This window comes from Podarcis vaucheri (assembly GCF_965113315.1).
Source record: "Podarcis vaucheri genome assembly, chromosome: 4".
Lineage (NCBI taxonomy): Eukaryota > Metazoa > Chordata > Lepidosauria > Squamata > Lacertidae > Podarcis > Podarcis vaucheri.
Window position 1 is genome coordinate 66,907,428 of NC_138762.1, and position 27,172 is coordinate 66,934,599.

The window sequence follows — 27,172 nt, forward strand, 5'->3', positions numbered from 1 at the left end:
TTCTAAACTCAGCACTGCTCCAGCCCTAGAAGTGCTCTTGGTAGTTGGTACACAGGCACAAAGGGCTTCATCTATTCCAGCCACCTCTAAAGGATTCCAGGGAAGATCTCAGCTGATCGAAGAAGGTGCATCACTCAGCATCGAAAGGAGGTGTTTGCATCAACTCTCCTGACAGGTTGGAGTGTTTCTTATATAAATAACCGGGTACATAATAAAAGCTAATATGGGGAGGGGGTGCTGTTTGAAAAAGTGAAAGGTTGACTTGGGAAAACACTTTCATATATTGCTAGGAGATGAATGAATGAACTGCCTTTTCTGTAAAGTTTAATCTCTGTAAACCAGATCACTATGCTTACACAGGCTGCTATTACAAGTGCTTTATAGTCCATTGGAAATTTAAGACAGTAAGAATGTTAATGCCACTTAGAATTATCTTAAGAATATCCCCTGTGTATATGCCAACATGGCCCCTATGGAAATGTGCTTCATACAGTTAGAAAAAAGGCATGTTTTCCTCCACCGCTTCTTTATTGTTGTCTGCTTGAAATATTTTAATTTACCCGATGTTTGTTGATGCTGTTGCAAGTACCAGCAAAGTAATAACAGCAAAGTGAGAACAGTTATAAGATCACTGTATGAGATCATAAGGATTTGATAAGAATTGTCACAAGGCAAGTAGTTACAATGCACTTGATGGGGTGAATCTGCATGGCGTGCAGTAAAGTTTCAGCATGGACTTTTCTTCTGCTTTCAGTACATGCTGGGCTCCCAGCGGTGTAATTTCTATCTAGGTCTTCAACACAGCAGAGCTTTCTGTTTATAACACTTGTGCCAGTTTCATGCATACAGCAGGGAGTCAAAGGATGACATTCCTAGTTCCTCTTCGAATGGATCTGGGGTAATGTTATGAAAGACGTAAATTATGGAAGTGCCTCAGGTAGATCAGCTCCTTTAAAGCAAACCGAAGAACTTGGTCGGTGCAAACAGCTGCGTGTCCTTTGGCACCCTCTCTCAGGACTTATTTTTAGATCAGGCAGAGAAGATCACCACTTCTTTGAGTTTTATTCCTTCCTATCCCTTGCGCCTGTTCAGGAATCATAGGGACATTTGCAAAATGAAGTCAAGTGCTAAATAGTTCCAAAAAGAAACAACTGTGGCATTGCCTTCAACATGTGGTAGACTGATAAGGTAAGCCATGAACTAAATGTTTGAATGCCTGAAAGATTTAGTAGTATCCAGGTTTTCAGCTAAAAATTGTATTTAAATATTGGATGTTTTAACACCAGCTAGCCGAATAGGAAAACATTGAGGAGCATAATTAGTTGAGTTTGATCACTCCCATTTTGTTGCATGGAAGTTAGGAGAGGGGTAGAGGAGGAAGACTGGCTGCATTGCTCCTTGGTACACAGCTGCCTCAGGCTCTGTGTCACAAGGACTTGCAGGAAGGGAGTTATGCTTGTTGCTACTGTAGCCATACTGGGCCATGTTTCTTCCAGAGAGTTAGAGAAGAAGAAGAAACTATCCTGTGCCAGATCGTCTGGATTTATGGGGTCCATGAAGTAGTGCAAGCCTCAGTAAGGTGCAGAGGGAGATACTTCAGTTCCTTTCTACAGCAACTCCCTCTGTGCCCTATAATTTCTTGTACTGACAGCACAATCCTGTACATCAGGGGCAGGGAAACCATGACCCCCCCTCCCAGCTGCTGCTGGACTGCAACTCCCATCATCCCTATCAGCAGCGCTGGATGGATCTGGTGGGAGTAGACCAGCAACCAGTGGAGGACACCAGATTATCCTGTGTTAATGTCCCTGCTGCAGTACACCTCACGGACAGCTGTGGAGCTTACTCCCAGGTAAATGTGTTCCGCATATAGAATTGTAGCCTTCACGGCTCCAAATGGTGCCTGGAAGGTCTTGTGCAGGAACTACTTTTTCTTTCCTGATATTTCTGTATGGATGTTAGTGTAGGAGGAAGATAGTGCACACCCCTGCTCCCCTTGGTGGCTACCCTGGTGAAATATTGCATACTTGGCTGCGTTCCAGAAGTCCTGGTGCAACGTGAGGAATATCCGTGCAACATGACAACACTATCAGCTTGTAGGGTTGAGCTTTTTTTTTTTTTAGGAAGACCCACAAATTGTTGAGCTTTCTTAAAACAAACTCCAGAGTTGTTGAACTTGTGGCAGCATTGGCTCCTGTACATGCGTAGTCAAATATAAAGTTGCTGCAGCCTACCGTTATATTTTTGTTCCTGGATGTCTAATAGCCAGCAGTTGTACCAAAGGGGAAGGGGGAAGAGAGAACGTAGCCCAATAAGGTTGTCTATTTTTACTCTTCAGCATTCTGTTGTCCTGATTTCTCTGGCAATAATGAGGTCAGCAGAAACAGGCAGGGAAGAAAGATTGTCTCTGCCAGAAGTTCTCCACAACTCCATGAGGCACCTCTATAGGGGCTTTGCTCTGCCTTCACATTATTTTTGTTACTTTATGTTCATCCCGAAGTTAATATTCCATTTAAGAGCTTTACAAGCTTAAAGAACTGCTCCTGGGAAGCCACATGTAGGCAGTGCCATGTTTAGACAGAGAAGACAAACTGCAGTTTTAAATAGTCATTCATCTTTCCTCTCTCAACAGCCCATATTAACAGGCCTTCAAGTAGTTTGTTTATCAGTTTCAGGCTGCAGTTGCCTTTAACTTTTGAGAAGATGCATTACCTTCGTTTTAAAGTTAAAGGAATTTATAATGCCTTTGCAAGTTTTATATGGGGCAAATTAATTTTTTATCAACAAAAGCCAGGTTTTCAATATAAGCAATTCCTGATTGTGTAATTTGAAGCGAACATATTAATAAGTAGCTCTCCCATGAATATGTGCCGTTTGATGGAAAAGCTAACTTCTCATTTACTATTGTGATGGGAAAGCGATCTTACTCTTTCTGCCCATGAAAAATTAACAAGGGAAGCTCAGGTGTTCTCACTCCTTTGCAGCATTCTATGGTTGTTTCTAAGTAACTCTGAAACTAAGCCCGAAAGACAATCTGGACTGATGAATGAATACCTATCAAGAAGAAACATGGGCTAAATTGTAGTTTATCAAGCCATTGTTGCTCGTAAAAAAAAATTGTTTTGTTAGTAATTATACTTATTTTGCTTTCAGGGATAAATCTCTTCCTTTAAAATGTCAAAACAGCCAGCTTCGAATGTTAGAAGCATTCAGGTAAGAGATTATATTTTATGTTACTAGTAGTAAATAAGAAGTATTTTGATTGAAAACAAAACATCCGTTTGTTTGATGCTTCAGCGCTAACTAGGAATTATTTAAAACTTGCTTGTCATGCAAGTAAATGCATTTTGATCCCATCTTTTCCATGGTTTTACATATTCCATTATCAGCTTAATTCTCTTAACTAGTGTGCTGTGCCAAGCGCATGCACACACACACACACACAAAACAACCTATAGAATTTTCCACGAAGCATGTTGAAGAAGCTGGAGGGTTTTTTTGTACATCATCTAAAAGCATTTGACTGCACAAACATCACATATATGCCTATGTTTATGTGTTGCTTACTTCTAATTGTCCAGCAAGATTCACTTTCCATTACTGGCATCTTTTAAGCTAAGCCAAGATTATTTAAAAGTAAGAAAGAAAAGAATGTGACAAGTATAAAAAGCTGAAGTCCTATGCATACTTACAAGTAAACATGTTTAGAATTGCAAAGCACTGAATGCTGTATGGAAGTAAGTTAACCAACCAATCTACATAAACAAGCAAATCCGAAGTATTAGAACTTGTGCCAGTTTAGATTCAATGGCATCAGTTTAGATTCATGGACATCTGTTTTCACCATCCATCTCCAAATACTAATATTTATTGTGTGTGTGTGTGTGTGTGTGTGTGTGTGTGTGTGTGTGTGTGTATAGAGAGAGAGAGAGTGTGTCTGTCTCTTGGACAACCAGATTCTTAGTATGCCTTCATTTGCTTACACTGGGTTCCATCCAGAGTATCCATTATGTTCCTAATAGGCCATGTCCAAATACAGGAAGGGCCCAAGGTCCAGCACAGGCTCTCACTGGAGGAAGGAAAGGAAGGTGGCTTTTGCCAATTTCCTCTTTCCCTTGCAGACTTGTGCACTCCCACACTGCGTCCAAGCCAATGTTCTCAAGCTGAACAACCCTTTTAAGTGTCCACAGTTGTAGACAATGAGATGTACTCAATGTATAAATGTGCTATCATGAATATAAAGGTGTGGGTAAATACCTTGTATTGTTTTATCAAATAATATTAGCTTCTAGGGTTTGCAGAACTGCTATGGCTCTTTCTGGATAATCATATATTGACTCATTTAACCAAGATATGCACAAGCCTTTTATCGGCACGCATAGCCTTATCCCTCCTCAGTTATTTAACCTGAAAGTCTCCAATTAACTACAGTTTCTTGTTTGATTCTGGATTGTTCCAAACTGCACAACCATAGTTTTCCAGTTCAGATGGATTAATGGAAGACCAGTGTTTGATGGCTACATATCAGCTGCATATAAAGCCCAGATATAACCATCCAAATTAGGCCAATGGTTGGGTTCAGGATAGTTGTAATGCAAAATCATGGTTTCTACTTGCTATAGTTAAGAGCACATACCATAGTTTGAAGTTCCAGCCCTACAATTGGCAATCCATGGTTTATAGCAGAATGTCTACATTTGTTTCTTAGGACTGTGAGGGAATTCCACAGATCCATGCTCAAAATCTCTTTTTCCTCCGTTGTCTGGTTGACTTTAAAAAAAACAAAAACAATTTTATTGTTTTCTAAACAAATACAAATATAATATCCATTAAACATTTATCCAGCAGTACGGCTAATGGTACTTGTTTTATCCATTTTCTTTGACTTTTATAATCCTATTTTACACAACTGTGTATATTAGCTGTACAAGGTTTGCACATCCACATGTGGAATAGTGAAAGATTTTTCTGTTCGCAACCTTTTGAATTACAGCCTATGAATTTGATATCCAGCAATACTGTCAGAGGCATGAAATTACTATAGCTGCAGCTTTTTATTGGTTCTGAAGACAGGAAATATTTGTTTCCTGGTAGTAAATAGATTTATATAGTATTAATTTTCTATCACAATGAGTTTTTAATGGTGGCTAGGCAAACAAAAAAGGTATATACTGTGAAGATTTAAATGGGCAGGATGATTGCTTCTCTCTTGAAAGCAAGCAGAAAAATGTCTACCAATCTCTGAGGAAAATAACTTTTATTTATAGATTGCAGTACACAAACATCAGTCAACAAAACAAAGGGAGCCTTTTCATTTTAATACACGAAGTCAAAAGCAATTATGCAGTAGAGCGATACATTTATTTTAGCATTTTCAAATTGTTTCATCTGCACTGCATTCTATAAGCACAGGGAATCTACGTTTTGATAAATGACAAGGCATTATTATGTAGTTTTAAATAAGCTCTAATAAACAATTCACTTAAATGCATTGAAACAAACAGTTTAATTCCATTAAACATGTAGTTTAACTCAGTATTGTGAACTTAATGTAGTTTACAGCCTCCCTTACTTTAAAGGGAATTATCCACTAAGGATTCCCAATTAACTTCTCTAGAAGGAGAAATGTAAGTTTATTTTACAACAGTTATGCATAGAAAAAATATTTTCTTTTAAGCCATGAGCCTTGAAAGCAAAATTATATATTATACAAAGTGTGTGTGTGTTTGTGTGTGTGTGTGTGTGTATCACAGATCTCTTTAACTTTACAACTAAATAGACAGTGCAACCCTATACATGTCTAGCCAGAAGTAAGTCCCACTGAATTCAATGCATTCCTATACGCCAAGGGTTGCTGACACAGCTAAGGAAGGGGTGCTCTGTCCACATGCCTGCCAGAGTTTGTGTGAGAAGTGGCTACACGCATCACTGGCATCAGTGCTATTTTTCTAGAAAAAGGTGCCGGAACTGACCATGAATGCCGCCCTTGTTCTCTTATAATGCCAATGGCGCCCACCTGAAAGGTGGCGGAACTGACTTCTGGCAAATTCCGGCTGAAAAAAATGCCCTGACTGGCACGCACCCATTCCTCCACCACTCCTAGACACTTGGCCAAGAGTGAATGTGGCAAACAAGGAATTAGCACTAAAGTCTTTTATAGGAGCAAGTCCCATTGAACACAAAAGGACTCACTTCTTTGAAGAGCTATTTGGTCCAAGTCGTTTAAATATAAAGAACCATAAGAAGGAAAAGCAGGGGCTCAAAGTTGCCCTTCAGCAGTTGACACCTGGACAGCAGACTGCTATGGTGATATGTATTGTACTACAGATATATAAATTTGCATCTATACCTGCAAAATCAGCACAGGCAAATGCCATGCAAATTGGAGCCCTCTTCTGCCTGCTTTTGGGTGATACATTCCATTTTTTTTTGGTAACACATAAGTGGCCACCCTAAACTGAGTTGCTTCCACGTGAAACCTGGGGTTCAGTCCAGCTGCACTTCCACATGAATGAGGCCCAGTTGCAAGCCTTCTATTAGACCTACACAGCCCAGAGGACACTAACTGGAGCTTGCTAACAAAAGTGGACTTGCCCTCAGAAGGCTGCCTGAAAGCAAAGAAATATAAGCGCATATTTTAATAGATGAGTTGGAAAATACTGTAGACTATAGCAGGATGGCGCATGCTGTTTCACTGCTTGATGTGAAATGGGAATTCTGCCCTTCTGCTGCCACCTCTGGCACTTAGTTTTGGTGACATCTTGCTGGAAATCAGTGTGATCTCACCCGAAATCTGCGTCGACGCCGGTGGTGGAGGCAGCAGGGCAGGCAGTGGGTCCACGGGGGTACCATCTTGGAGGCTTCTGCTACCTGAAGCAGTGGCCTGACCCTGCCTAATGGCTGCGCCAGTCCTGGAATATAGTAATTCATTCTCTAACTGCTGTTAGAAGTACCATGTATAGAGACAGTTTCAATGTAATTTACAGCTGTATATTCCTGTTCCTGCTGCCTCAGAGGCTGCTGTGTCTGTGGAGACGGGGGCACCTCTGCTTCTGGTGATGTGCCCCCCTCCCCTGGCTCCCCTGAACTGTCAGCTGCCCCTGCAACATCCTCTGATGTCCCTAGCAAGTGCAGCTTGACGCAGCACAGTGGCAACGTGATGGGGGAAAATACCTTCTGAGTTTCTGCATGTCATGCAGCTTGTAAACACAAAGCCTATGGTGGAACGATAGCATTCAGCAGCCTGAAACCTTAGTGGCTACTTGGATCACAGCTGAACTTGGATGGACGGCAAACCCACCTTCAGGGAAAATCAGAATTTGCCAACGTTACCAAAATAATGAAGGGGCAAAAGACACCACAGGGGACAAATGGCAGGCTGACGTGCATATCTCTGGACTGATATGTACAGCAGTTCTCCAGGAAGAGCAGATCTTACCATTTTGTACTGTGCAAAAAACTGTCCTTGTAAGCCCACCACATCCAATAGGGAGCAAGGAGGATTGCCTGCTGAAGGCCTGAAGGATCCTGCCCTTGCCTCTTTCCACCTGGCTTGGTGTGGGGCCTGACAGGCTTCACAAGGACTGCAGCTGCTTTTAAATTGTTTTTAATTTTTATCTGTGTTGTTTTAAATGTCTGGGAGAGTGGGGTGCTGACTGACTCCAGCTACAAAAGCTGAAGCTGTTGAACAGATTCTTGGACTGGATTCTTGGTTACGGGGGGGGGGGGAGGTTGAGAGAGCTGTTGCTGTTATTGATATTACTGTTGTATCTTTAGTTTTAGATCTTATGATTTACGTGGAAATTGTTTCCATTTGGTTGTGTATTTTTTGATGCGTTTTATTTATTGTTTATGACTTCTGTTATGTTTGTAATTATGTAAATCGTGTCATGTTGGAAGCCGCCTTGAGCATTGTTTTAACCATGGAAAGGCGGAATACAAATAAAACGATGATGCTGATGATATCCTGATGCTATACTGATATGAACTCTATCTTCCAGGCTAATATCAACATCCCAATGGGAGCCCTTTTACCTGGAGCAGGTCAGCCACCAAAAAGAAAAGAATTTACTGAAGCTGATGAGGTAAGAGCAATATATGTCTTCATCTGCTAGCCTAGTTTATTTCTCATTAGTTTAAGAAGCCATATAATGATCAGTCAGTATAAATCGGTTCTATTCAAGTACGATTAGTTAATACACACAACGGTTGGTGGTATTTTGGGGTCAGTGTATGGGTGCAACATAAATCTGGTTCCAACCTAAGGGTGTATATTGTGTTCCAAATGCAAGAAACAGAGACCCTGAGCAATCTGGAAACACCCCTATAGTTAGATGGGTGTTGCATGATTGCATTTCCTAATGTTTGGCTTCTAAAAGCAACCACAAGGAGTCCTACTTTGCAACAGGGCCACAGTGCATATGGGAGGCATGTCTAACTCCCCCACCCCAGATGAAGCCTATACCAATATCTCCACAACTCCCACCATTCGGATAGTGGCTAGTAGCAGCTGCTTGCAGCTCAAGGCTTTTCACCATTCATTGTATTGGGATGGTGCTAGTACTAGTATAGTAGTAATAGTATAATGGGGAGAGGAAGGGAGTAGGGGGGAAAGGGCCTAGATCCTAAGTTTAGATATCGAAAGGAGCTTTCTGAATTTCCAAAAATGGGTTATGTAATTTGAGTACTTGGAGTATACATGTGGGTTTCAGTGGGCTGAAATGTAGGCAGATATTTGGATATAGCTGGAAAATGAGTGAAAGGGCAAGAAGCAAGGAAACTGTGTAGGAGGTGTGAACATTTCAGATGAGAACACAGTCTGTTCATCTACAGATCTGCTAGCATGCAGTAATTTACCACAACCAGACAGCTAATTGACTCCATAAACCTGAAGCCAAATTCAATTTCAGATGCATGGGACTTACTGAAAGAAAATTTGAGATATGCAGCTATGCTTCATGAAATTCTGAAATTAAATAGTAGTTTTATAAGGGACTTCTGGACTAGAAACTTTGCAGACTGTGGCACAGCTCTCACACAGTCCATGGCTCTACTTTTCCAGTTGCAAAATGGAACCATATTTCAGTGAACAATTTTAAGCAGCTGCTTTGGTCTTACCTCACCAACTTGAGATCCACATAGTTAAAAGGGGGATGTACATTTTAAAATTAAAAAAAAATAGGTCGCCTACATGTTATAATGCAGAATTATGTTGCCCATGCAGTTAGTTGTTTCCCTCAATCCAATCCTATGAAAACTTTGTATTGCAGGAGCAAAATTATTCCTCTTAAATCTGAAAGGATGCAAAGAGACAGGTTATTTTAGAACAGATACTGCTATGATTACTGTGATCTATCTGCAGCATCAGCTATGCTTAATTTTAGGTTCCATAAATGTGCCAGTAGCCCCAACACAAATTTATATTTCATATCATTTGAAGAAATAAATTATTATCTGGAGAGGTCCATTTTCAAAATGTTATGCAATTAGAGCATATTTAAAATGGTTTAAAAATATTCACCACTTAATTTGCCTCTGTTCATTCCTGTGAGATGCTGTATGGATGAAGACCCACTAGTAACAATGAAAGGGGCATCTGCACAAAATATTATAAAGCTTGTGATAAATAATCCTTCCTATCCCACAACTAAGAGAAGAGGGCCTTGAGTGTTCTTTTCCAAACTTGTTTGTGGTCCTTTAAAAGTGCAATAAAGAAGCCAAGTCACAGAGCCACCTCAGCAGCTTGCCTTCTTGCTTCTCCAGTGGCAGTAGCAGGGGAGAGTGGGTGCCACGCCATGAGATTCTGCCGCCTGAGGCAGCTGCCTCAGTCTGACTCATAGGCTCTGGAGGAGAAGTATAACATACTACATGAATAGATACCTAAACACTGAATGACCAGAAGTAATCAGTAATCAGATTTAAAGTTCCACAGTGTTTCTATAGCTTCTCAAAAGTGATGTGGTTACGAAGTTAGGTAGATCATCTGGGAGATGTGGCAGAGCTATCCTTGCAGTCTTCAGCAGGCTGTCAGATCTAGTATCTTCTGTGCACTTTAGTAGATCTGTCACATAATGGCTTAGTTCGCACGTAATGCCAAGGCAAATCATGGCTTGGAACAGATGCGGGGCTTTTTTTCAGAACGCAGTTCCAGCACCTCTCAAGTGGGCGCTGTTGCCATGATAGAAGAACAAGGGAGGTGTTCATGGTGAGTTCCAGCCCCTCTTTAGAAAAATAGCACTGTGTAGATGCATGAACATGTGGGTTACTGGAGAAGAGATCACATCCACTGCAGTCCCCCCTCAGTCCTTCTGCTGCAGCATTACCCAGGGCTAAAGCTGGGAGGTTAAAAAAAATATAATTTGTTGGTGTTATGTACTGAAGTGCTCTCCCTGGGCCAGCAGGGGGATACTGTAGATAGTTTTCACTTAGGTCCACATATGCAAATAAGGAATTAAAAGCAACGTTCAGTGATTGGATAGTTACAGAAAGTTGTTACTGTTGCTTAGTAGTTGAGCTCTATATAAGCAGGTGGCTGAACCCTTCAGACCAGTTCTGTTCTGGCCTGTGAATAAACAAGAGCTGTTTGAAGAATCGTTGTGTTGTCTGATATGTTCACCCATAACTTAACAGTTGGCTTATAGTATGTGTGTGTATAACCATGGTTTAGCTTAGCATGGAGCGGATTTGCCTCAACCAGGGCTCCCAGTTTGTTTCATTCCAGACAAACTTTGAGCTGTAAGCCAAGAACAATCTTGGTTTGGCTTAGCAGTGCATCTGGGTCATTGTGAAAATGGAAACATCCCCCAGTGTATTAGTTTGAAGTAGATGGGGGTTTTTTTGTCTGCAGAGCCTTCCAGCTTCTTCAGAAGAGGAAAAGAAAAAGGTGCTCCCAGGAGCCAAGAAATTACCTGGCCCAGCTGTAAACCTGTCAGAGATCCAGAATGTAAAGAGTGAGCTGAAATTTGTCCCAAGAGCTGAACAGTAGTAACAGGAATGAAAAGGTATGTCCAGGGGTCCCTTACCTTATCTTTTTTTACCTAAACTACAATGAAATATAGGGAACTTTGCTCTGGTTACAATTATCAGTATGGTGAGATGGAGTTGAGAACCTTGCATAAAAAGAAATGTCATCTTGTGGTAATTACCCTTGATTGAAATATGCTTAAGAATCAGATAAATTATTCCAAACTACAGTACTGCATTTATCCTGTGAGTACTCTTTTCGGGGTCAGGTCACTGCAATGCTTTCCCAAAGTGCCCTCTTAATTCTGACCAAAAAAATATCCCTTGAATAGACCATTACTCCCATTTTGCAAATGAAGGAACCCAAGCCAAGAAATAAACATACTGGTGGCATTTTTATTGCTCTGTAAACCAAAGGCAAATTTTCGAAATCCAATCCTAATGCAGTAGCAGGTCACTTCTAAAATATTCAGAAGCTAATTTCTATATGACCTCAATTTGTTCATAAAAATGCACAGGCTATAGTACACTCAATTAGCACTGCAATTATTCTTCTATTATTCAAATTATAATACATGCAGAGAGGCAAAATGTAGGTGGAACAATTATGCTTTCACTTTAAAATTAGAAACAATAGGCTTTGATCAACCAAAAACAAGTTGTTAATTGGTGCAAAAACAGATGCCTTGTTTCCATATAGTCTGCATGTGAAGTACAGCTTTTAAAAACCCCTCCCAGAAAGAAGAGGAACACACTTACAGAATAACGGGGCTCTCATATAGAGGCATCTACAATGTGCAGGACGGTGGCTCCACCTTCATGTTGTATAAGAGCACTAGAGACAAAAAACATACACTACAAATAAATGGCTGTTTGCCTAAATGTCGGAGCCTGCCATTACAAATGGTGCTTTTTAGGCATTAAATAACGACACTGAGGCTAGCAATCTTTCCATGGATGGAGGCAGCTCAATATCAGACTTCACCTCTTCCTCCAGTCCGTTTATTCTTATTACCCTTTGTTCCTCTCCAGCCGCATGGCTGCATTCCAATGTCTCACGTTACCTACATCCGGTCAGGCTTTAACCCACCCTTCTAGGGTTACACTGCCCAGAGGGGGGGGGGACATAACTCCATATGAGGTCATGCATTCCAATACATTGTAAAGCTCAGAGTGCTGGTCACCGAGGTCAGGGAGCACCCTGCAATATTACAAGCCTTTACCGTGGCTATCTGACTCCCACACCTAAATAGACAAATGCCGATAGCTCTGTCCCTACCCTTCTCCTCTTTTCTATCTCTTAGAATACAGTCCATGCTCCAGTCCAGGCAAACAGCTATAGCATAAAGCCTGAAGCTTTATTACCCAGAATATCACTGTGAGGTAGTACCCAATGTACCCATTCAAAATTGGGTAGCCTGGGTAAAGCATTAAAAAATGTTTTTCCCCCCCCCACACCTCTCATTTGTAACAGGGGAGGATAAAAACCTTTTTCTTCAGCTCATTGAACCAGCTTGGATTTGCTTGTTACGGTTTCTGCCTTACCTTTTCTTATTTTGGTCAATGGCCCCTTCTTTGTGTTTGTGGGAGGGAAGTTATTGGTTTGTCTTTTTTTCTTGTTTTATTATGTCTTTTGTGTTCTCATCTTGCATTTTTATGTTGTGAATCGCCCTGTGATCTTCAGATGAATGGCGGGATGGAGATTTAATAAATAACACAGCTGAGGTTCCTACCACTGTTGCTTCTCACATGGAGGGGTTCGTTTAAGGTGCCTTGCAGATGACAAGCCAGAGCTTAGATTCACAGCTCCTGTAAGGTTACCTCAGGATCATGCACCATGGATGTGAGGCCCCTATTGCTACAATTAAAGGATCAATCTTTTCTTGGCTTTGTTTTGGGGAAAAACTTGACGGGGAGGAAAGCACAATGTACAGGATGTAAAGTAAAGGAGAACATAATTAGAGACTGCTGGCTGAGAATATTATACAGAACAGCTAATTCTCTGTACATGGGCATTGTGCGATCTGTTTGAACCACAAAAATTGTGCTCAAGGTATTATGGCAACAGGCACTACCAAGAAAAGGTAATAATAAATAATGCAAATAATTAACCTTACAAATTGCACACACTTTCCAGCACAGAGAGTCTTCCAAATACCTTCATGAAAGACAAGGGCTAATTGTTCCTAAGGACGTGGAGTACACCTCTTCCCCTATTAATGCTTTAGTTAGGTTTGATAGAGCTGCATAAATTGTAGCCAATTAAGCTGACAAAGTGATCTCGAATATCACAGCTCCAACCCGGTAATCAAGCTAATTTATTTCTCACACACTTTTGTCTTCCATCACTCCCTTTTGTAATTTTTCCTCATGTCACTTGATAGGAGGCTACCTAATTATGGTGTTCACAGTCCTGTGCTCAAGAGCAGGCTAAGTTATTACTTCAGTATAGTGCTTTTTAAATCTTTATACTTTGAGTATGTTTTCACTTCAGCTTTTTTTGCTGGAGTGATTGCCTTTCATGCGTTGTGTAATTGTAAGCCCTCTGTTGCTGCCCATGAGACCACAGAACTCCCCTGAGGGTCTGAGAGACTTCACCTCCCATAGCCTGGGCTGTTGCCATAGGCCTGGACATGGCTATATATATATATATATATATATATATATATATATATATATGAGCAAGGCCTTGTTTTTCATCCCAGAGTTAGATCTGCTAGAGCCAGTGTGGTGTAGTGGTTAAGAGCGGTGGACTCGTAATCTGGTGAACTGGGTTTGTGTCTCCGCTCCTCCACCTGCAGCTGCTGGGTGACCTTGGGCCAGTCACACTTCTCTGAAGTCTCTCAGTGTTTGTTGTGGGGGAGGAAGGGAAAGGAGAATGTTAGCCGCTTTGAGACTCCTTCGGGTAGTGATAAAGCGGGATATCAAATCCAAATCCAAACTCTGCTGATCTATATATCAACCATTTACCCACGAGAACATTCACATTTTTACAGCAGTGTGTTCAACATCATGGTTGTCATTATTGTCATCACAATTTATCTCCCTCCTTTCACCCTAAGGGTACCAGGGTAGGTTACAACTATTAAAACACAACGTTAATATTAAAAGCAGAGCTTTTTTCAGCTGGAACTCAGTTCCAGCACCTCTCAGGTGGGTGCCATTCTAAGAGAATGAGGGTGAGTTCCGGCATCTCTTTTTTTAGAAAAATAGCACAGATATTACACCATATTTTTTATTTTTTTAAAAAAAACAGTTTAAAATAACTTATTTAGCACTGCAAAGTCAATTGGACTTATTCCAGTAAATCAGGCACAGGCAACTTCCATCCTTTCAGAACAATCTTAATCTGGCCAGGGGTGATACCAGCCGATTGGTGGAGAAGAATGGTTTGGCCATGCTGGGTTCTGCTTTGTCACAAAGCAGAACTGAACCCTGGTGAGTAGAGAGTTTAATCCTGCTTGGTGCTGCTTCAGCAGCACCTTCCCCTGCAAGGAATGCTCTGGAGAAGCAGACCCCTGCAAGGAGCAGGATTAAACCATCTGCTCACCAGCTAGTGAGCAGAGAGTTCATCCAGCTGAATGCTGCTTCGCCAGAGCATTGCCTACAGAAAAACAAACAAACCAACAATAGAGCTGTTAGGACGTATCCCCTAGCAGTATTGAAATCAGAATGCCAGTGCAGGTTAATGTGGCTACTTGCACATCACCAAGACATTTAATCCCCATAGCAACCCTGTGAAGTAGATTAGGCTGAGAGGCAGTGACTGGCTCAAGGCCACCCTTCAAAGTGGGGATTTGAACCTTGTTCTCATATATTCTGGTCCAGCACTATAGCCGCTAGGTAAAAAGGTAAAGGACCCCTGGACGGGTAAATCCAGTCAAAGGCAACTATGGGGTTGTGGCGCTCATCTCACTTCAGGCAGAGGGAGCCAGCGTTTGTCCACAGACAGCTTTCTGGGTCATGTAGCCAGCAGGACTAAACTGCTTCTGGTGCAATGGAACACCATGATGGAAACCAGAGTGCACAGAAACACCGTTTTTGTCCCTGCCACACCAGTACCTATTTATCTGCTTGCACTGGTGTGCTTTCAAACTGCTAGGTTGGCAGGAGCTGCGACAGAGCAATGGGAGCTCACCCCGTCGTGGGGGTTCAAACCGCTGACCTTCTGATCAGCAAGCCCAAGAGCCTCTGTGGTTTAGACCAGAGTGCCACCTGCATCCACCACACTGGCACCAGTATGCCTTTGCCAGTCATCATTGTCAGACATTGAAGGCTAAATCTGAAGTTAACAATTCAGGCCTGGAAAGAGTTGTACTCCTAGTTGCTTTTGTGTAGGGTGGGGAGGAAATGTTAACCTTTCTTTGGCTTTGAAAAGGCCTGTTAATTCCCTCAGTAATATGTAAAAGCAGGCCTGCAGCCTTTGAGTTGTGGTTTGTTCTTTATGTCATTTGCTGCCTAGGAGGAAGTTTTGTTCCAAATTGCTATTATGCCAAGCTCGGCCATACGAAACAAACAATAATAATGTAAGTGCACTTAGGAGGAAAAGCTCTTGCTTCTTCTTCAGACAAACAGACCAGGGAGAGAGTGGCTTGCCTACATCTGCACTTTGCAATAGCTGCAACCCTGGCTCCAAAAGTGCTCAGTGAGAATGAGCTCCCCCCCACCCCGTACAAACATAAAAGGGTGAAAACAGCAACCCCAACAGCAATGGAACTCCCGCTTGTCATGGGAAAGGAATATATAGGAACTGACATGATTTCAGCCCTCATGGGCAAGAGGTTGCTGCTTCAGAATCAAAGGAAATGCTACCCACATGGATGCAAGTATAAGCAACGGAATGAGTGGCTTGGATTCTGAGAGCCAGGAGTGGAAGCTAGTGGAAGCAGACTTCCTTGTAGTCACTTCTTTCCACTGCAACCCTGAGAAACCTCTTCATAATAATAATAAAAATAATAAATAAATTTTTATTTATACCCTGCCCTTCCCAGTTCATAAACCCAGGCTCAGGGCGGCTAACAACAAATTTAAAACACTTAATTGTAATACAACATAAAAGCAGCATAAAATACAGTATAAAAACATGAATAACAATAAAATTCAAAGTTCAAAAATCAATTTGATGGAAATACATCCAATAAACATTAGACAGTCACCAGGGCTAGCTGGCTAAATTAGTCCTACATGGGCCAGCGAGGAGGCCAGGGGAGAATTAGCTGTGGGGTCCCAGAGCAGGTAATCTTCAAAAAAAGAGGGGGGGGGAGAGAAGGGAAATAAAAGATCCGGCTGAGTTCAAATTAAAGGCCAGGCGGAATAGCTCTGTCTTACAGGCCCGGCGGAAGGAGGTTAAATCCTGAAGGGTCCTAGTCTCATGAGACAGAGCATTCCACCAGGTCGGAGCCATCACTGAAAAGGCCCTGGCCCTGGCGGAGGATAGTCTGACTTCCTTAGGGCCTGGGACCGCTAAACTATGGTTATTCATGGACCTTAAGCTCCTCTGTGGGGCATACCAGGAGAGGCGGTCCCATAAATACGAGGGCCCTAAACATGGAGAGAGTTGGGTGCCCATGTAATGTGGGGTGGGGTGGGTTGTAGTGGGAAGAAATCCTAGAGAGCTGCTGAGGTTGATAGAACAAAGGAACTGACTTGGTATCAGGCAGATTCTTATGTTCTTCTGAACACTGCACATGTATTAATTCATGCTAGTATTGCATCTATAATAGCTGGAGAAACTGTCCTGATGCATTGTATGGGTCAAAATCACGAGTCATCACATGGGCTATTTCAGCTGAGTCATATTTGCTGAGAGCCTTGCATGGCTTTTTTCAAAACATGTATCCAAATCAGACACCTAGACCCAGAAATGGTATCCTTTCATACTGTGTAGCTGCTGGTGCACACACATTTAGACCCTTTTATATTCATTGAAAGCATACCTGCAGTATGAATTCCTCATGGAATTGCCTCTCTACCAAAGGATTTGAGCTAGAGCTAGTGGCTAAGATACACTGGAAGCATCGTTGTGGTTTCTTTCCTTGACCCAGGGTGCTTCCACGCTGTCTGATTGTCAGGTGGGATTGAGTCACATACCGGCAAATTCAGGTTGCACAGTTATAGTTGGTTTTGAGATCTGGCACAACCAACCTATTTCCCCCAAGGAACAAGCAGTTGAATGTGTGGAAGAACATAATATCCCTGCAAACAGATCAGAATAAATTCTCATTTAAATAGCCAACTTCATCTAATTTCCCTGCAAACAAATCAGGACTAATGATCAGTAAACCTACCTTGGAAATGTTTCTTTAAGCACAGCTGAATTCAGAAGCTGCTCTGATCTGCAGGACTTGTTGGTTCCTCAAGGAGGCGCTCAAGATCTAATTATTAAATATAATGTAAAAGCTTCCTTGCAGTTGGTTTTACTGAGCCATGCATGACCAGAACCTTTAGATGTCACTTTCGTTTGGACCTTTTTATTCAGAGTTTGTCGTTTTTAGTTCTATTTAGACACGACAGCCTTAATGCATCTCTCTTCATCTCTGCCTCCTTCTAGGAACCTCATTTGGAGAAATGAATCTAGTCATTTTCTCATTTAAGTATCAAAGCTATGGAAACTGTTCAGCTCTGTTCATAATTTGGCCTTCTGGGTTTCCCTGACAACCAGAAACATATTTCCTTCCTGCCCCCCCTTTCCTTTTTACTAATAATGTAAATTCACAATATGTTCTTATCTCTTATTCAACAGCAGGAGAGTAACACTGCTTTTCTTGGCTATTTCTTGTTCTGAGAATAGTTTGGGATTTGGGGCAGATACAAAAAACAAAACAAAGACCATAGTATCTAAGTTAAGTAACCCTTCTCGTTAAATAGCACCATTCTGTCAGTTGCTGAAAGCTGAAGGTGCCTCATCAGAAAGTTGCTCCTTTGCAGCTGAACTGTGATGGATCACAGCTCTGCCCTTTGTGTATGGAGGCCTTATTCAAAATCTCAACTATAAACATAACTGCTTATCCTAATATTAAATTGCAATGGTGCAAAGGAATAGTATCTGTCTATAGCTTACCCTCAGAATTTTTTTAATCCTTTGCAGCATGTAATACAATTTTCTCTCATTAAAAAAAAATCCAGATAGTTTATTTACCACAATTAAATAAAGGTATAAAATTGGATTTTTAAAAAATCACTTTGTGGACTCTCACAGGGAACTTGAAAACACTTTCTGGAGCTTGCCTGATCCTCCCTGTTTAATACTCTCTGTAATTTTTGCACCTTCTGATATTGCAACTCTTATTCGACAGCCAAAGATGGAAGGACCCTGAGGTCAATCCATCATTAAATAAAACTTCCAGGAAAACATAATCACCTGACAGCAACCCAAGAGCTGCCATGTCCAGTGTTTGTTTGATATTACATATAACATAATCAGCACTGGGAGAACAGTCAATCGGAGGCTCACGTCATGATACATACACTTCACTTCATTCTGAAGTGACATCGGTTAGGGCTGACATATTTACCAGCACTTCTCAGAGAGTACTGTAATTGGCACCGTGAATTTGAAGTCACTGAATTGTTTATCTCTCACTGATAACCTGTGTATCTGAAGAAGTGTGCATGCACACGAAAGCTCATACCAAGAACTAACTTAGTTGGTCTTTAAGGTGCTACTGGAAGGAATTTTTTTATTTTGACTATGGCAGACAAACACGACTACCTATCTGCAACTGATAACCTACAAGCCAGCACAATTCTATGTGTGTTTACTCAGAAGGAAGCTCCATCATTCAATGGGGCTTACTCCCAGAAAACGGGGATGTTAGTAACATTCAAATCATTTCTGAATTCCTGTTTTCTGGGCTGCTGGAAATGTTAGTTTGAGTGTGTGTGTGTGTGTGTGTGTGTGTGTGTGTGTGTGTGTCAGTGTCAGTGTCAGCATTGAGCTACATCCTTTCATTGGCTCCTTGAAAGTGTCCCCATTTTTATATAGCCTGTAAGAGCTGGGCTGTTCATTATGGTCACCCTTGAAATTATCATCGCTGTAACAAATTTTCAGTGCACTCAGCTAAAACATTTAGCATCATTCTCAATACGAAGTGGGGACATGACATAACATAGCGAGTTTACTCACATCTTCCACTGACCACCAATGTTAGTATCAATAGGGAAGATTTCCAATGAGCTAAAACTGAATCTCTCTCTCTCTCTCTCTCTCTCTCTCTCTCTCTCTCACACACACACACATTCTCAAAGTGGTCTCTCAGTTTCATCTATTATGGCGACACCTTTACACAGGCAGCATTTGAAGAGCATCTTCATCTCTACAATTCTATGAATCTATGATAGCTTTAAAGGACTATGCACCAAGATTTAGGATTAGTTGATGGAAATTAATATGTAGAACCTGTCCAGTTACACCATGGCCTGAAAGAGTAGCATTTGCATGAACAAAATGATGTCCAGTTAGATCAACAATGTAAATGGAAAAATGGCCTTGAAGTTTTAATTGATGTCACTATCAAAGTAACTGTTACCAAAGTTTGCAGCAAGTAGATTTCCTTCTGCATGGGGTTGGAATAGATTACATTGAGGTCTCTTCCCAATCCTATGGTTCCAAGAGAGAATAAGAACTGAAGCTGAAAAAGACGACTTTCACACCACATTTTGCAATTTATTCTCTCCCCCCCCCCTTTTTCTTTTTTACTGCAATGTAGGGCAGTTTTGCTGCAGCAACAGGAGAGGGAAATGCCTTTGCCTTTTCGGCATTGGTCTACATACTTCTGTTACTTAGCAACAGCAGGGACCAAAAAGAAAGCCAAAGGATTCATAATTGCAAGTGCTTGCTGGAGGCTGAGAAAATGGAACAAGCCTGACACTCTTCATGTTGCATTTCTGCCAGCTGGAGACCAGAGTGTCCATACTTACACAGCCTCGTTAAAAGTTGCCTATAGAATTAGATGTTTAAAAACTACTGATGGCTGTTGATCAATCAGGAAAGACTGAGCCTCATCCTGCCAAATGTTCATTTCTCTATTTTCCCCCTTGTAAGCACTTAACTGTGGCTTTAAAAATACACCTCTCTATCGCTGCAGAACTTTTGATTTGCAGCAGTGCCTCTCGTTTTCTCATTCTGACTGCGGTTGCTGACGGTATTAATTTACTCAGGAAGGTGGTCTCACCTGGTGCTGCTGGCTGAAAAGAATTTCACTTTACCTTCCCACAAAGGAAAACATTCCTTGCCAGCTAAACAGCTGTGGTTGCAGAGTCGTGCATAGGTCCTGTTGAAATCAAAATGTATATGGAAAGGAATGGTGGTAAGGATGCAAGCTCACATTAGATGGATTCTGAGTGGAGTCCAGGAAGCTCCTTTCTAGGGATAGGGCCCGAAAGAGATACACAGTTTGATGAACTTTTTTCTGCTCTCGTTCATAATGCAAACATTTGGCACCCGTTCTATCTGCAGCCTACAAAGCTTCATGAACTTTTGTGTTTCATCTATATAGGATTGCTTTGTTCATTTCTCTTCTTCAAAAGCTTCGTTTGTCTGCTTTAGTGTTCTAAGAATGAAATATTTCTCAGTGTCTAAAGAAAGTCATTCCTTCCACATTTCTTCTGTTAAACCTATCTCCCCCCCCCCCATTCACTGACATGGGCCAAATAACAGATTCATTTGGAAGTTAATGGCATGCACTATGCAAACAAGTGCATGCATCTTGCCCATAACCCACAGGGTGAAATTCAGAGGGATTTTTAACAGTATAATTCAGCAATGCCTCGTCACTTTGCCTTTCTCCAAACAGTATAAAGGGCAACAGAACTTTTTAAAAAAAATAATAATGGGGCATGTATGCTAACTGGGACAGTGGTGAGTAATGTGTCTATAAATGGGTTCAGCCGAGGAGTAAACATCACATGGTCTCTGGCTTAGATTCTTGTTGAGTGGGAAACATTTCATGCATCTTTGGGCATACAGCACACAATTGCTTGTTCTCCGCTGGAGAATATTTAAAGAACCTTAGCCTAATGCCAGTCATGTAATTGCATGTAAAGGCCGTGAGTGAGGTCGCAAGGACAAAGGGCTTGAAAGTGGCATACTAAGCACTGCTAATACAACGTCCACCATCTCCCTCTGCGTGTATGAATCTTAAAGTCAGTGTTTAATTACATGACAGACACAGCCAGCCAAGACATGTAGCCTGGAAGTAACCTACCCCTTTGCTTGAGATTCCCAGCACTGATGATTTCATTATACGTGGCTTCTCAAATGAGGTGCAGCAGATGGAAGTTTCAAATCTGCATTATTTTTTTAAAGAGAACATTAAACTCCAATCTATATGCTTTTCTTTTAAGAAAAGCAGATTTCAGCAATAACTGGAGAATACTGCCCTGTTATTGTTTTTAAATTGCCACTGACAAATTAATATACAGTACTTGAGCTCAGTTGGTTAGAGCATGGTTCAATCCCCATATGGCTCAAACCGCTGCTTATTCCTCCATTGCTGGGGGTTGGACTAGATGCTCCTCAGGGTCCCTCCCAACCCTATAATTCTGTGATCTCTATGTTTCAGAAGAGCCATACTTTCTTAAAAGGATATGGCATTGTGTATTTCTGGAGGAACATTGCCAGGACCACATGCTGCATTGGCTGCATGTGGTAGTTCTCTGCGTGGAACTGGCTTGCACAGCCAAACTGAGCAGTATTTACCCTGAGCAAGTGTTAAACCCTGCAACTTTGGCTGTGTGCACCAGTTTCTTCCATGGAGCCAGCGCCCACAGACAACACGTAATCAAACCCTCAGCTGATGTCACCCACCCATCGGAGTGATGTCATCTGATTGACCGGTGAGTGGGGTTTTGAGGACATGGCCTCATGGGCAAATTAGGAACCTCCAGCAGACAGTGGAAATGACTCAAATATTGGACAACGGAAATGACTCAAATATTGCTGGGAGTAAGGCTGCTGCCTTGAAATGGGATGCTAACAAGACACAAGGCATAGCAACCAAGCAAAGATAATACAGTATAATAAAACATATGTAATATATAAAACATACATATATCTCAGGCCATGAGGTTAGATTCACAGACTTTCCTGTATGCCTTTTTCTGGTTCTGTTTTGAGGCTCTGGATTGATATAATTACGTACGAAACCCTGACCCAGAATCAGGTCATCTACGAATGATTTAGCACTGGGTTCCCCCGAACAATACTGTAATGGAAAAATGAGAAAAGCTTTTGTTATGTCAAAGTGTATTTTGGGGCATCAGTTTGCTGGTATGCTGCTATGCATTAATGAAATAATAAAAGGAAGCCCTCAGATACATGGTTATTATAGATAATCTAACTGAACCTGAAGTTCCAGATATTTATCAAGATGATATCAAGACAGCACTATTTGATGCTGCCATTTGTTAATTGTGATGGTGATGGAGATACAAAGTCTCATACCTAGAACTTAACTAGTGGAAATTTAAAAGTGGCCCACTTTCTCTTCCAAAGGGAAGAGGTTATAGATATTTCTACATTTACTTAGTATAGAAATAATTCAGCATAATGATCTGCTTTCTTTAAGATTCTCTGACCAATAGACAGCAACCTATTTGCACTTTGATTCGATTCACACTTAACTGGGAGTACAGTATTACCTCAGGTTACGAATGCTGCCGGTTGTGCGTTTTCGGGTTGCGGACCACGCCGAACCCAGAAGTACCGGAACGGGTTACTTCCGAGTTTCAGCACTCACGCATGCACAGAAACACAAAATGATGCCATGCGCAGAAGCGCTGAATCACATCACGCGCATGCGCAGACGCGGTGCTGCGGGTTGCGAACGTGCCTCCCGCACAGATCACGTTCGCAACCCGAGGTATGACTGTAATTACCATTGAACTCAATAGGATGAGTAGATCATGATAAGATTGCACTCTTAAGGCTATTAAACAACACAGAATGCTTATTAATAGATGCACCCTATGCTGTTTATATTTTATATATAGCACACACTACACTCTGCACTGGCAACTTTTCGCATTAATTGTTATCAAAATAGTTTACTGGCTCTTTGGGGCACATGATGTTCTTAACAGTAAGACTACAGTATTGAGCTAATAGGCACTGTGCACTTAAAACTGAGGACAAGCTCTTGCCGGTTTCAGTGTCATTTCATCCACCCACAGTTGCAAAGCTCACTCTTTAGGAGAGGAACAGCGAAGGAACATTTCCAAACGAAACTGCAGGGAGAATTTGTGTAGGCAGAGTGTAATTACTCAGATTGGAATGCAAGTACACTTGTGTACTCAGAATATCTCGAGCAAAACTTTAGAAGTTTCATATGTTCTTTTGCCTTCCTTATCAACAGCAGCCTTCAGCCATTAGATTTTTATTTTTTTTAAGAGTAGATGTTCTTAGGTGTTTTAATTGGTTTGTTGTTTGTGCATTTGCCACCCTGGGCTCCTTTTGAGAGAAAGGGAAGGATAGAAATTGAATATCACAATCATATAAAAAAACAGCATGATCAAGGCCAGCTCTACCATTGGGGAGAGTGAGCCAGCTGCCTCAATTGACAGGTGCTGGTTGGTGAGGAGTGGCAATAAAATGTTGAGGGACGGTGCTGTGTGTGTCACATGAGCTCATATAGGGCCCCTAAGCTAAACTCTAGTGTATTGTAGGGTTTTGTCTCTCCACCATTGTTGTAATAAGATCCAACTGTCATGGAATGGGCGAGTGTCATCTTTTCCTTGCCCCCACAGGTAGCAAACATGGTATCAGACTAGGACCACAGAGACCCAGGTTCAATTTGCGATACAGCCGTGAAGTTAGTTTTGGTGATCTTGGGCCAGTTTACCTTTGTCAGCTTAACCTACCTCTCAAGATGTTAGGGTGGGGTGAGAAAACTATGTCCCCCCACCCTCAAACTCCTTGAAGCATAGTTAGGACAAAAATAATCATTGAAGATAGTAGGTCTGATCCACCAAAGCTATCTATATTCAGACATCTGGGAATGTGCCAGAAACAGCTCCCAATGCCTGAATGTTCTGAGCAGACATTTTCAGAACTTCCTTTGCATTTCTTGCTAATTGGGCCAATGAGACCAACACCCCAATCAGAAACAGGCTACCTTAAATTCATATTGGGAGTTCTGTAAATTGTGACCCAATACATTCTCCAGCCATGTATTGTGATCGTCTAGGGATTCCACAAGCTGTCCCAAGCAATCAACATAAAAGGAGGCTTATCAAGTCCCTGAAGGATCACCCTATGTGTGGGGTGGATTACATTTAATTTTGTGGATCACAGGTTGCACAAAGCTGGAATACAGCAATTTTTCTCCAGACTTTGAGTTCAGCTGGAACTAAGGATGCTCCCAACAGATATAAAATGTTGTCAAAAGTTAGTGAAAGAGATGCATAAATCAGAAGAAATGTTGGGTTGACAAATAATTTTTCCTTTGGATGGATGGTGCGAGTTGATAATGCATAAGGGAGAGCAGAGATTTTTATAGGACTTGTTAGTATACGCCCCTGCTTTTGCTGATACACTGGATCATTATACTGTATTGTGAGCAATTTGTTATTGAAATGTCCCTTCTCACTTTCTTTTTTCATTTTTAGTATAAACTTGATAAAATATTCACGAAAATCCACTCTGGGTCCAATCTACCTGTGCACAAACAGCAACTAAAACTGATTTTCTAACAGGTTTCAGATACTATCTGAGAAGAGGGGGAAATATCTGAAAGAAGAAGAGTGTGGATAAGCCAGGGACAGGGTAGTTAGAGACAGTATGCCTCTGGGTACAAGTTTACTGACACACCACAGGAGACAGATGTTGCACTTTGGTCCTGTTTCTAGTCTTCCCATAGGCATCTGGTTGGCCACTATGAAAACAGGACGCTGGACCAGATAGGCCACGGGCCTAATCCAGCAAAGCTCTTAATATGGTCTCATGGTCCAGCTCCCCACCCATGTCTCCCTTTGATGCGGAAATTAGAGACAGCTTTAAAAATGAACAGGGCTGGCATGTGAATAAACATATCTGCCTCCCCTGCTACCCCACCACCCACCATGTCTAGCTACGTCCACACAATATCACAGCAAACAATCCAATGAAAGGATAAAGCAAAATGACTCAGTGGGGTTTTGGTCTACAAGTCTCATTGGCCCCAATCCAGGGATGGGCAAGCACAATAAATGTGACTAGTAACACATTAAGAAACAAAAAAACACTAAGTGCATTTCTCATCCATACTGGATGAAATGGGTAGCTATAGTCTTGTGGGACTGTACCAACATACAAGTGTATTGGTTGAGTTACCCATCTTTAATAGCATCCTCTTTCAGTACAAAGTTGATCTATAGATTTTCTTCCCCCACATAGCAGGAGCTTGTGAAGGTTTTATCTGACTCATGATGTTTGTCTCTATGAATAAGAATATATTGCCCTTTAGAATTCCCATGTATTTCCTCCAAAAATGCAAATGAATCTCATTTGGATTTTATTTTGCAGGTCTGCCAAGACGCATATGGAGAAGCTAAATTGATTGTAATGAAGAAAGTTCACAGCAATAGTTTATATATTTATATGATGATTGTGACCATCCTAAATACAAGAAACGTCATAGGAATATTTGCACATTTATGGACTTTCTTGTTATTGGTTTTGATTACCGTAAAGCATATGGATTATATTAGCTGCACCAAAGCATATGTGTACATATACACGAAGTGAATTTGATCATATAATTAGAGATAAATGTAGTATTATTTTGAAAGTAGAATTGAAATAAAACATTTTTTCAGAAAACAAGCATTCATTTTATTCACCTTTCTGAATATGCTCAAAAGAGCATGGTAATAAATATCATAGATATGCCGAGTATATGCATATAAAGGTTAACATTCCATATACAATGTGTGCGCTACAGAAGAAGCTCTTTTTGCTCCTATAAATGCCAATAGGAAAGTAAATACACAGTTAAATTTTCTCATGGAAACCAGTGGCTCTTAAATACTGCTAACTTTATTGTGCCCAGTAAATATTTTATATTCCTTAACACCTAAAAGCAGTGTCTAGACTTATTTAACATGGATAACATTTTGCTGCTTAAATAAAAAAATCTAATGGCAAAATTGATGAAATACTATACGATAAAATTAATTGCCTGTGTTTTGAATGTATAAAATATCCATAACCTCAGGTATTGAGCCCACAAGAAGGAGCAGCTTCTGCGGCAGATCAGGGACCATAGGTTCCCCAACATCCACATTCAGATGTGCACCTGAATACCAATGTCATCTAGCCCATTTTTCTATGCTATTTTATGCATTGGGATCAGCTTTCAGACTTGAAGTGACAGTAAATAACTGAGAGTATCGGAAATTCCATGGCTAAATGGTGGAGACTTGCACACACTAATTTAATCCCTGATATATCCAATATTAAAGGATTGCAGGCGGATGGGAGAAACTTCTGCCAAAGTACTTGTAGGGCTAACTGACGTTTGCAGCACTGAACTAAATAGATCAGTGGTTTCCAAGCTCCCCCCCCCATGGACCAATTGCTGTTGGTCCTGGTGGACCACATAAGGATTTTTCAGCCTGCTGCACAAATTGTAAAGCACTGTGCTAAACGCTGTATAATTTTTAAATTGTATTTTATTGCTTCTTTTATTTTTAATATATTGTATTTTATTATATCACATTCAAATTATAACTGTTCTTCACAGACCGACCACCTGCATGAAGCTCATAGTCCACTAGTGGACTGGTGGTCCACAGACCACAGTTCATGACCCTCTGAAATAGATCCCTGCTTTAGCTTCCAAGTTTCATAAGCAAACCCTTTACTGCAGAATTATTACATTGGCAAACAGGTAAAAACATTTTAAGTCCTCGGGGATGAAGAAACTCAGATGTGTTGAGTAGAAAGACATCTGTTTCTGGAAAAAGAACTCTATGGTCAAAGGCAGTTATTACAGTTTGTGTCTAAAAAGAACTCTGACACTACTAATAACAGGAAGGTTTCTCTGGGTTACGATTTTAAGACCAGATCCTTAATCACAAATAGAATGCAAACATTTTTTCATACTGCGATACTAAGTGCACGATCAGAAGGTTCTTGTGTACAACCATTGCCTTACCTATTTCCTTCGAATTAAGTCCTGAGGGTGTTATCCAAATATAACAACAGTTTACATAAAGCAGGGACTGCCAATGT

The 27,172-nt window shown here is 41.2% G+C and overlaps 2 protein-coding genes across 4 annotated transcripts in view; one reads left to right on the plus strand and one right to left on the minus strand.

Annotated features, from left to right (window-relative positions):
* Positions 1-26,018, plus strand: SMPX (small muscle protein X-linked). Of its 3 annotated transcripts, none has more exons than XM_082220616.1 (5): positions 1-204; positions 3,154-3,213; positions 8,001-8,084; positions 10,847-11,000; positions 25,463-26,018. In XM_082220616.1, exons 2-4 carry the CDS (start codon positions 3,175-3,177, stop codon positions 10,982-10,984), a joined length of 261 nt encoding a protein of 86 aa, XP_082076742.1. In that variant the 5' UTR covers positions 1-204; positions 3,154-3,174; the 3' UTR covers positions 10,985-11,000; positions 25,463-26,018. The 3 variants fall into 3 exon arrangements, with proteins under 3 accessions (XP_082076742.1, XP_082076741.1, XP_082076743.1); XM_082220615.1 differs by having other exon boundaries at positions 2-175; XM_082220617.1 differs by lacking the exon at positions 1-204 and adding an exon at positions 1,079-1,188.
* The window catches only part of CNKSR2 (connector enhancer of kinase suppressor of Ras 2), a 298,892-nt gene continuing 272,027 nt past the window's right edge, over positions 308-27,172 (minus strand). Inside the window, exons 30-36 of the mRNA XM_082220567.1 lie at positions 22,011-22,166; positions 20,136-20,234; positions 16,899-17,157; positions 11,722-11,797; positions 9,191-9,292; positions 4,637-4,770; positions 308-1,084 (exon numbers count right to left, since the gene is read on the minus strand). The gene's annotated coding sequence lies outside the window, so the exon portion shown is untranslated. The remainder of the gene's footprint in view (positions 1,085-4,636; positions 4,771-9,190; positions 9,293-11,721; positions 11,798-16,898; positions 17,158-20,135; positions 20,235-22,010; positions 22,167-27,172) is intronic.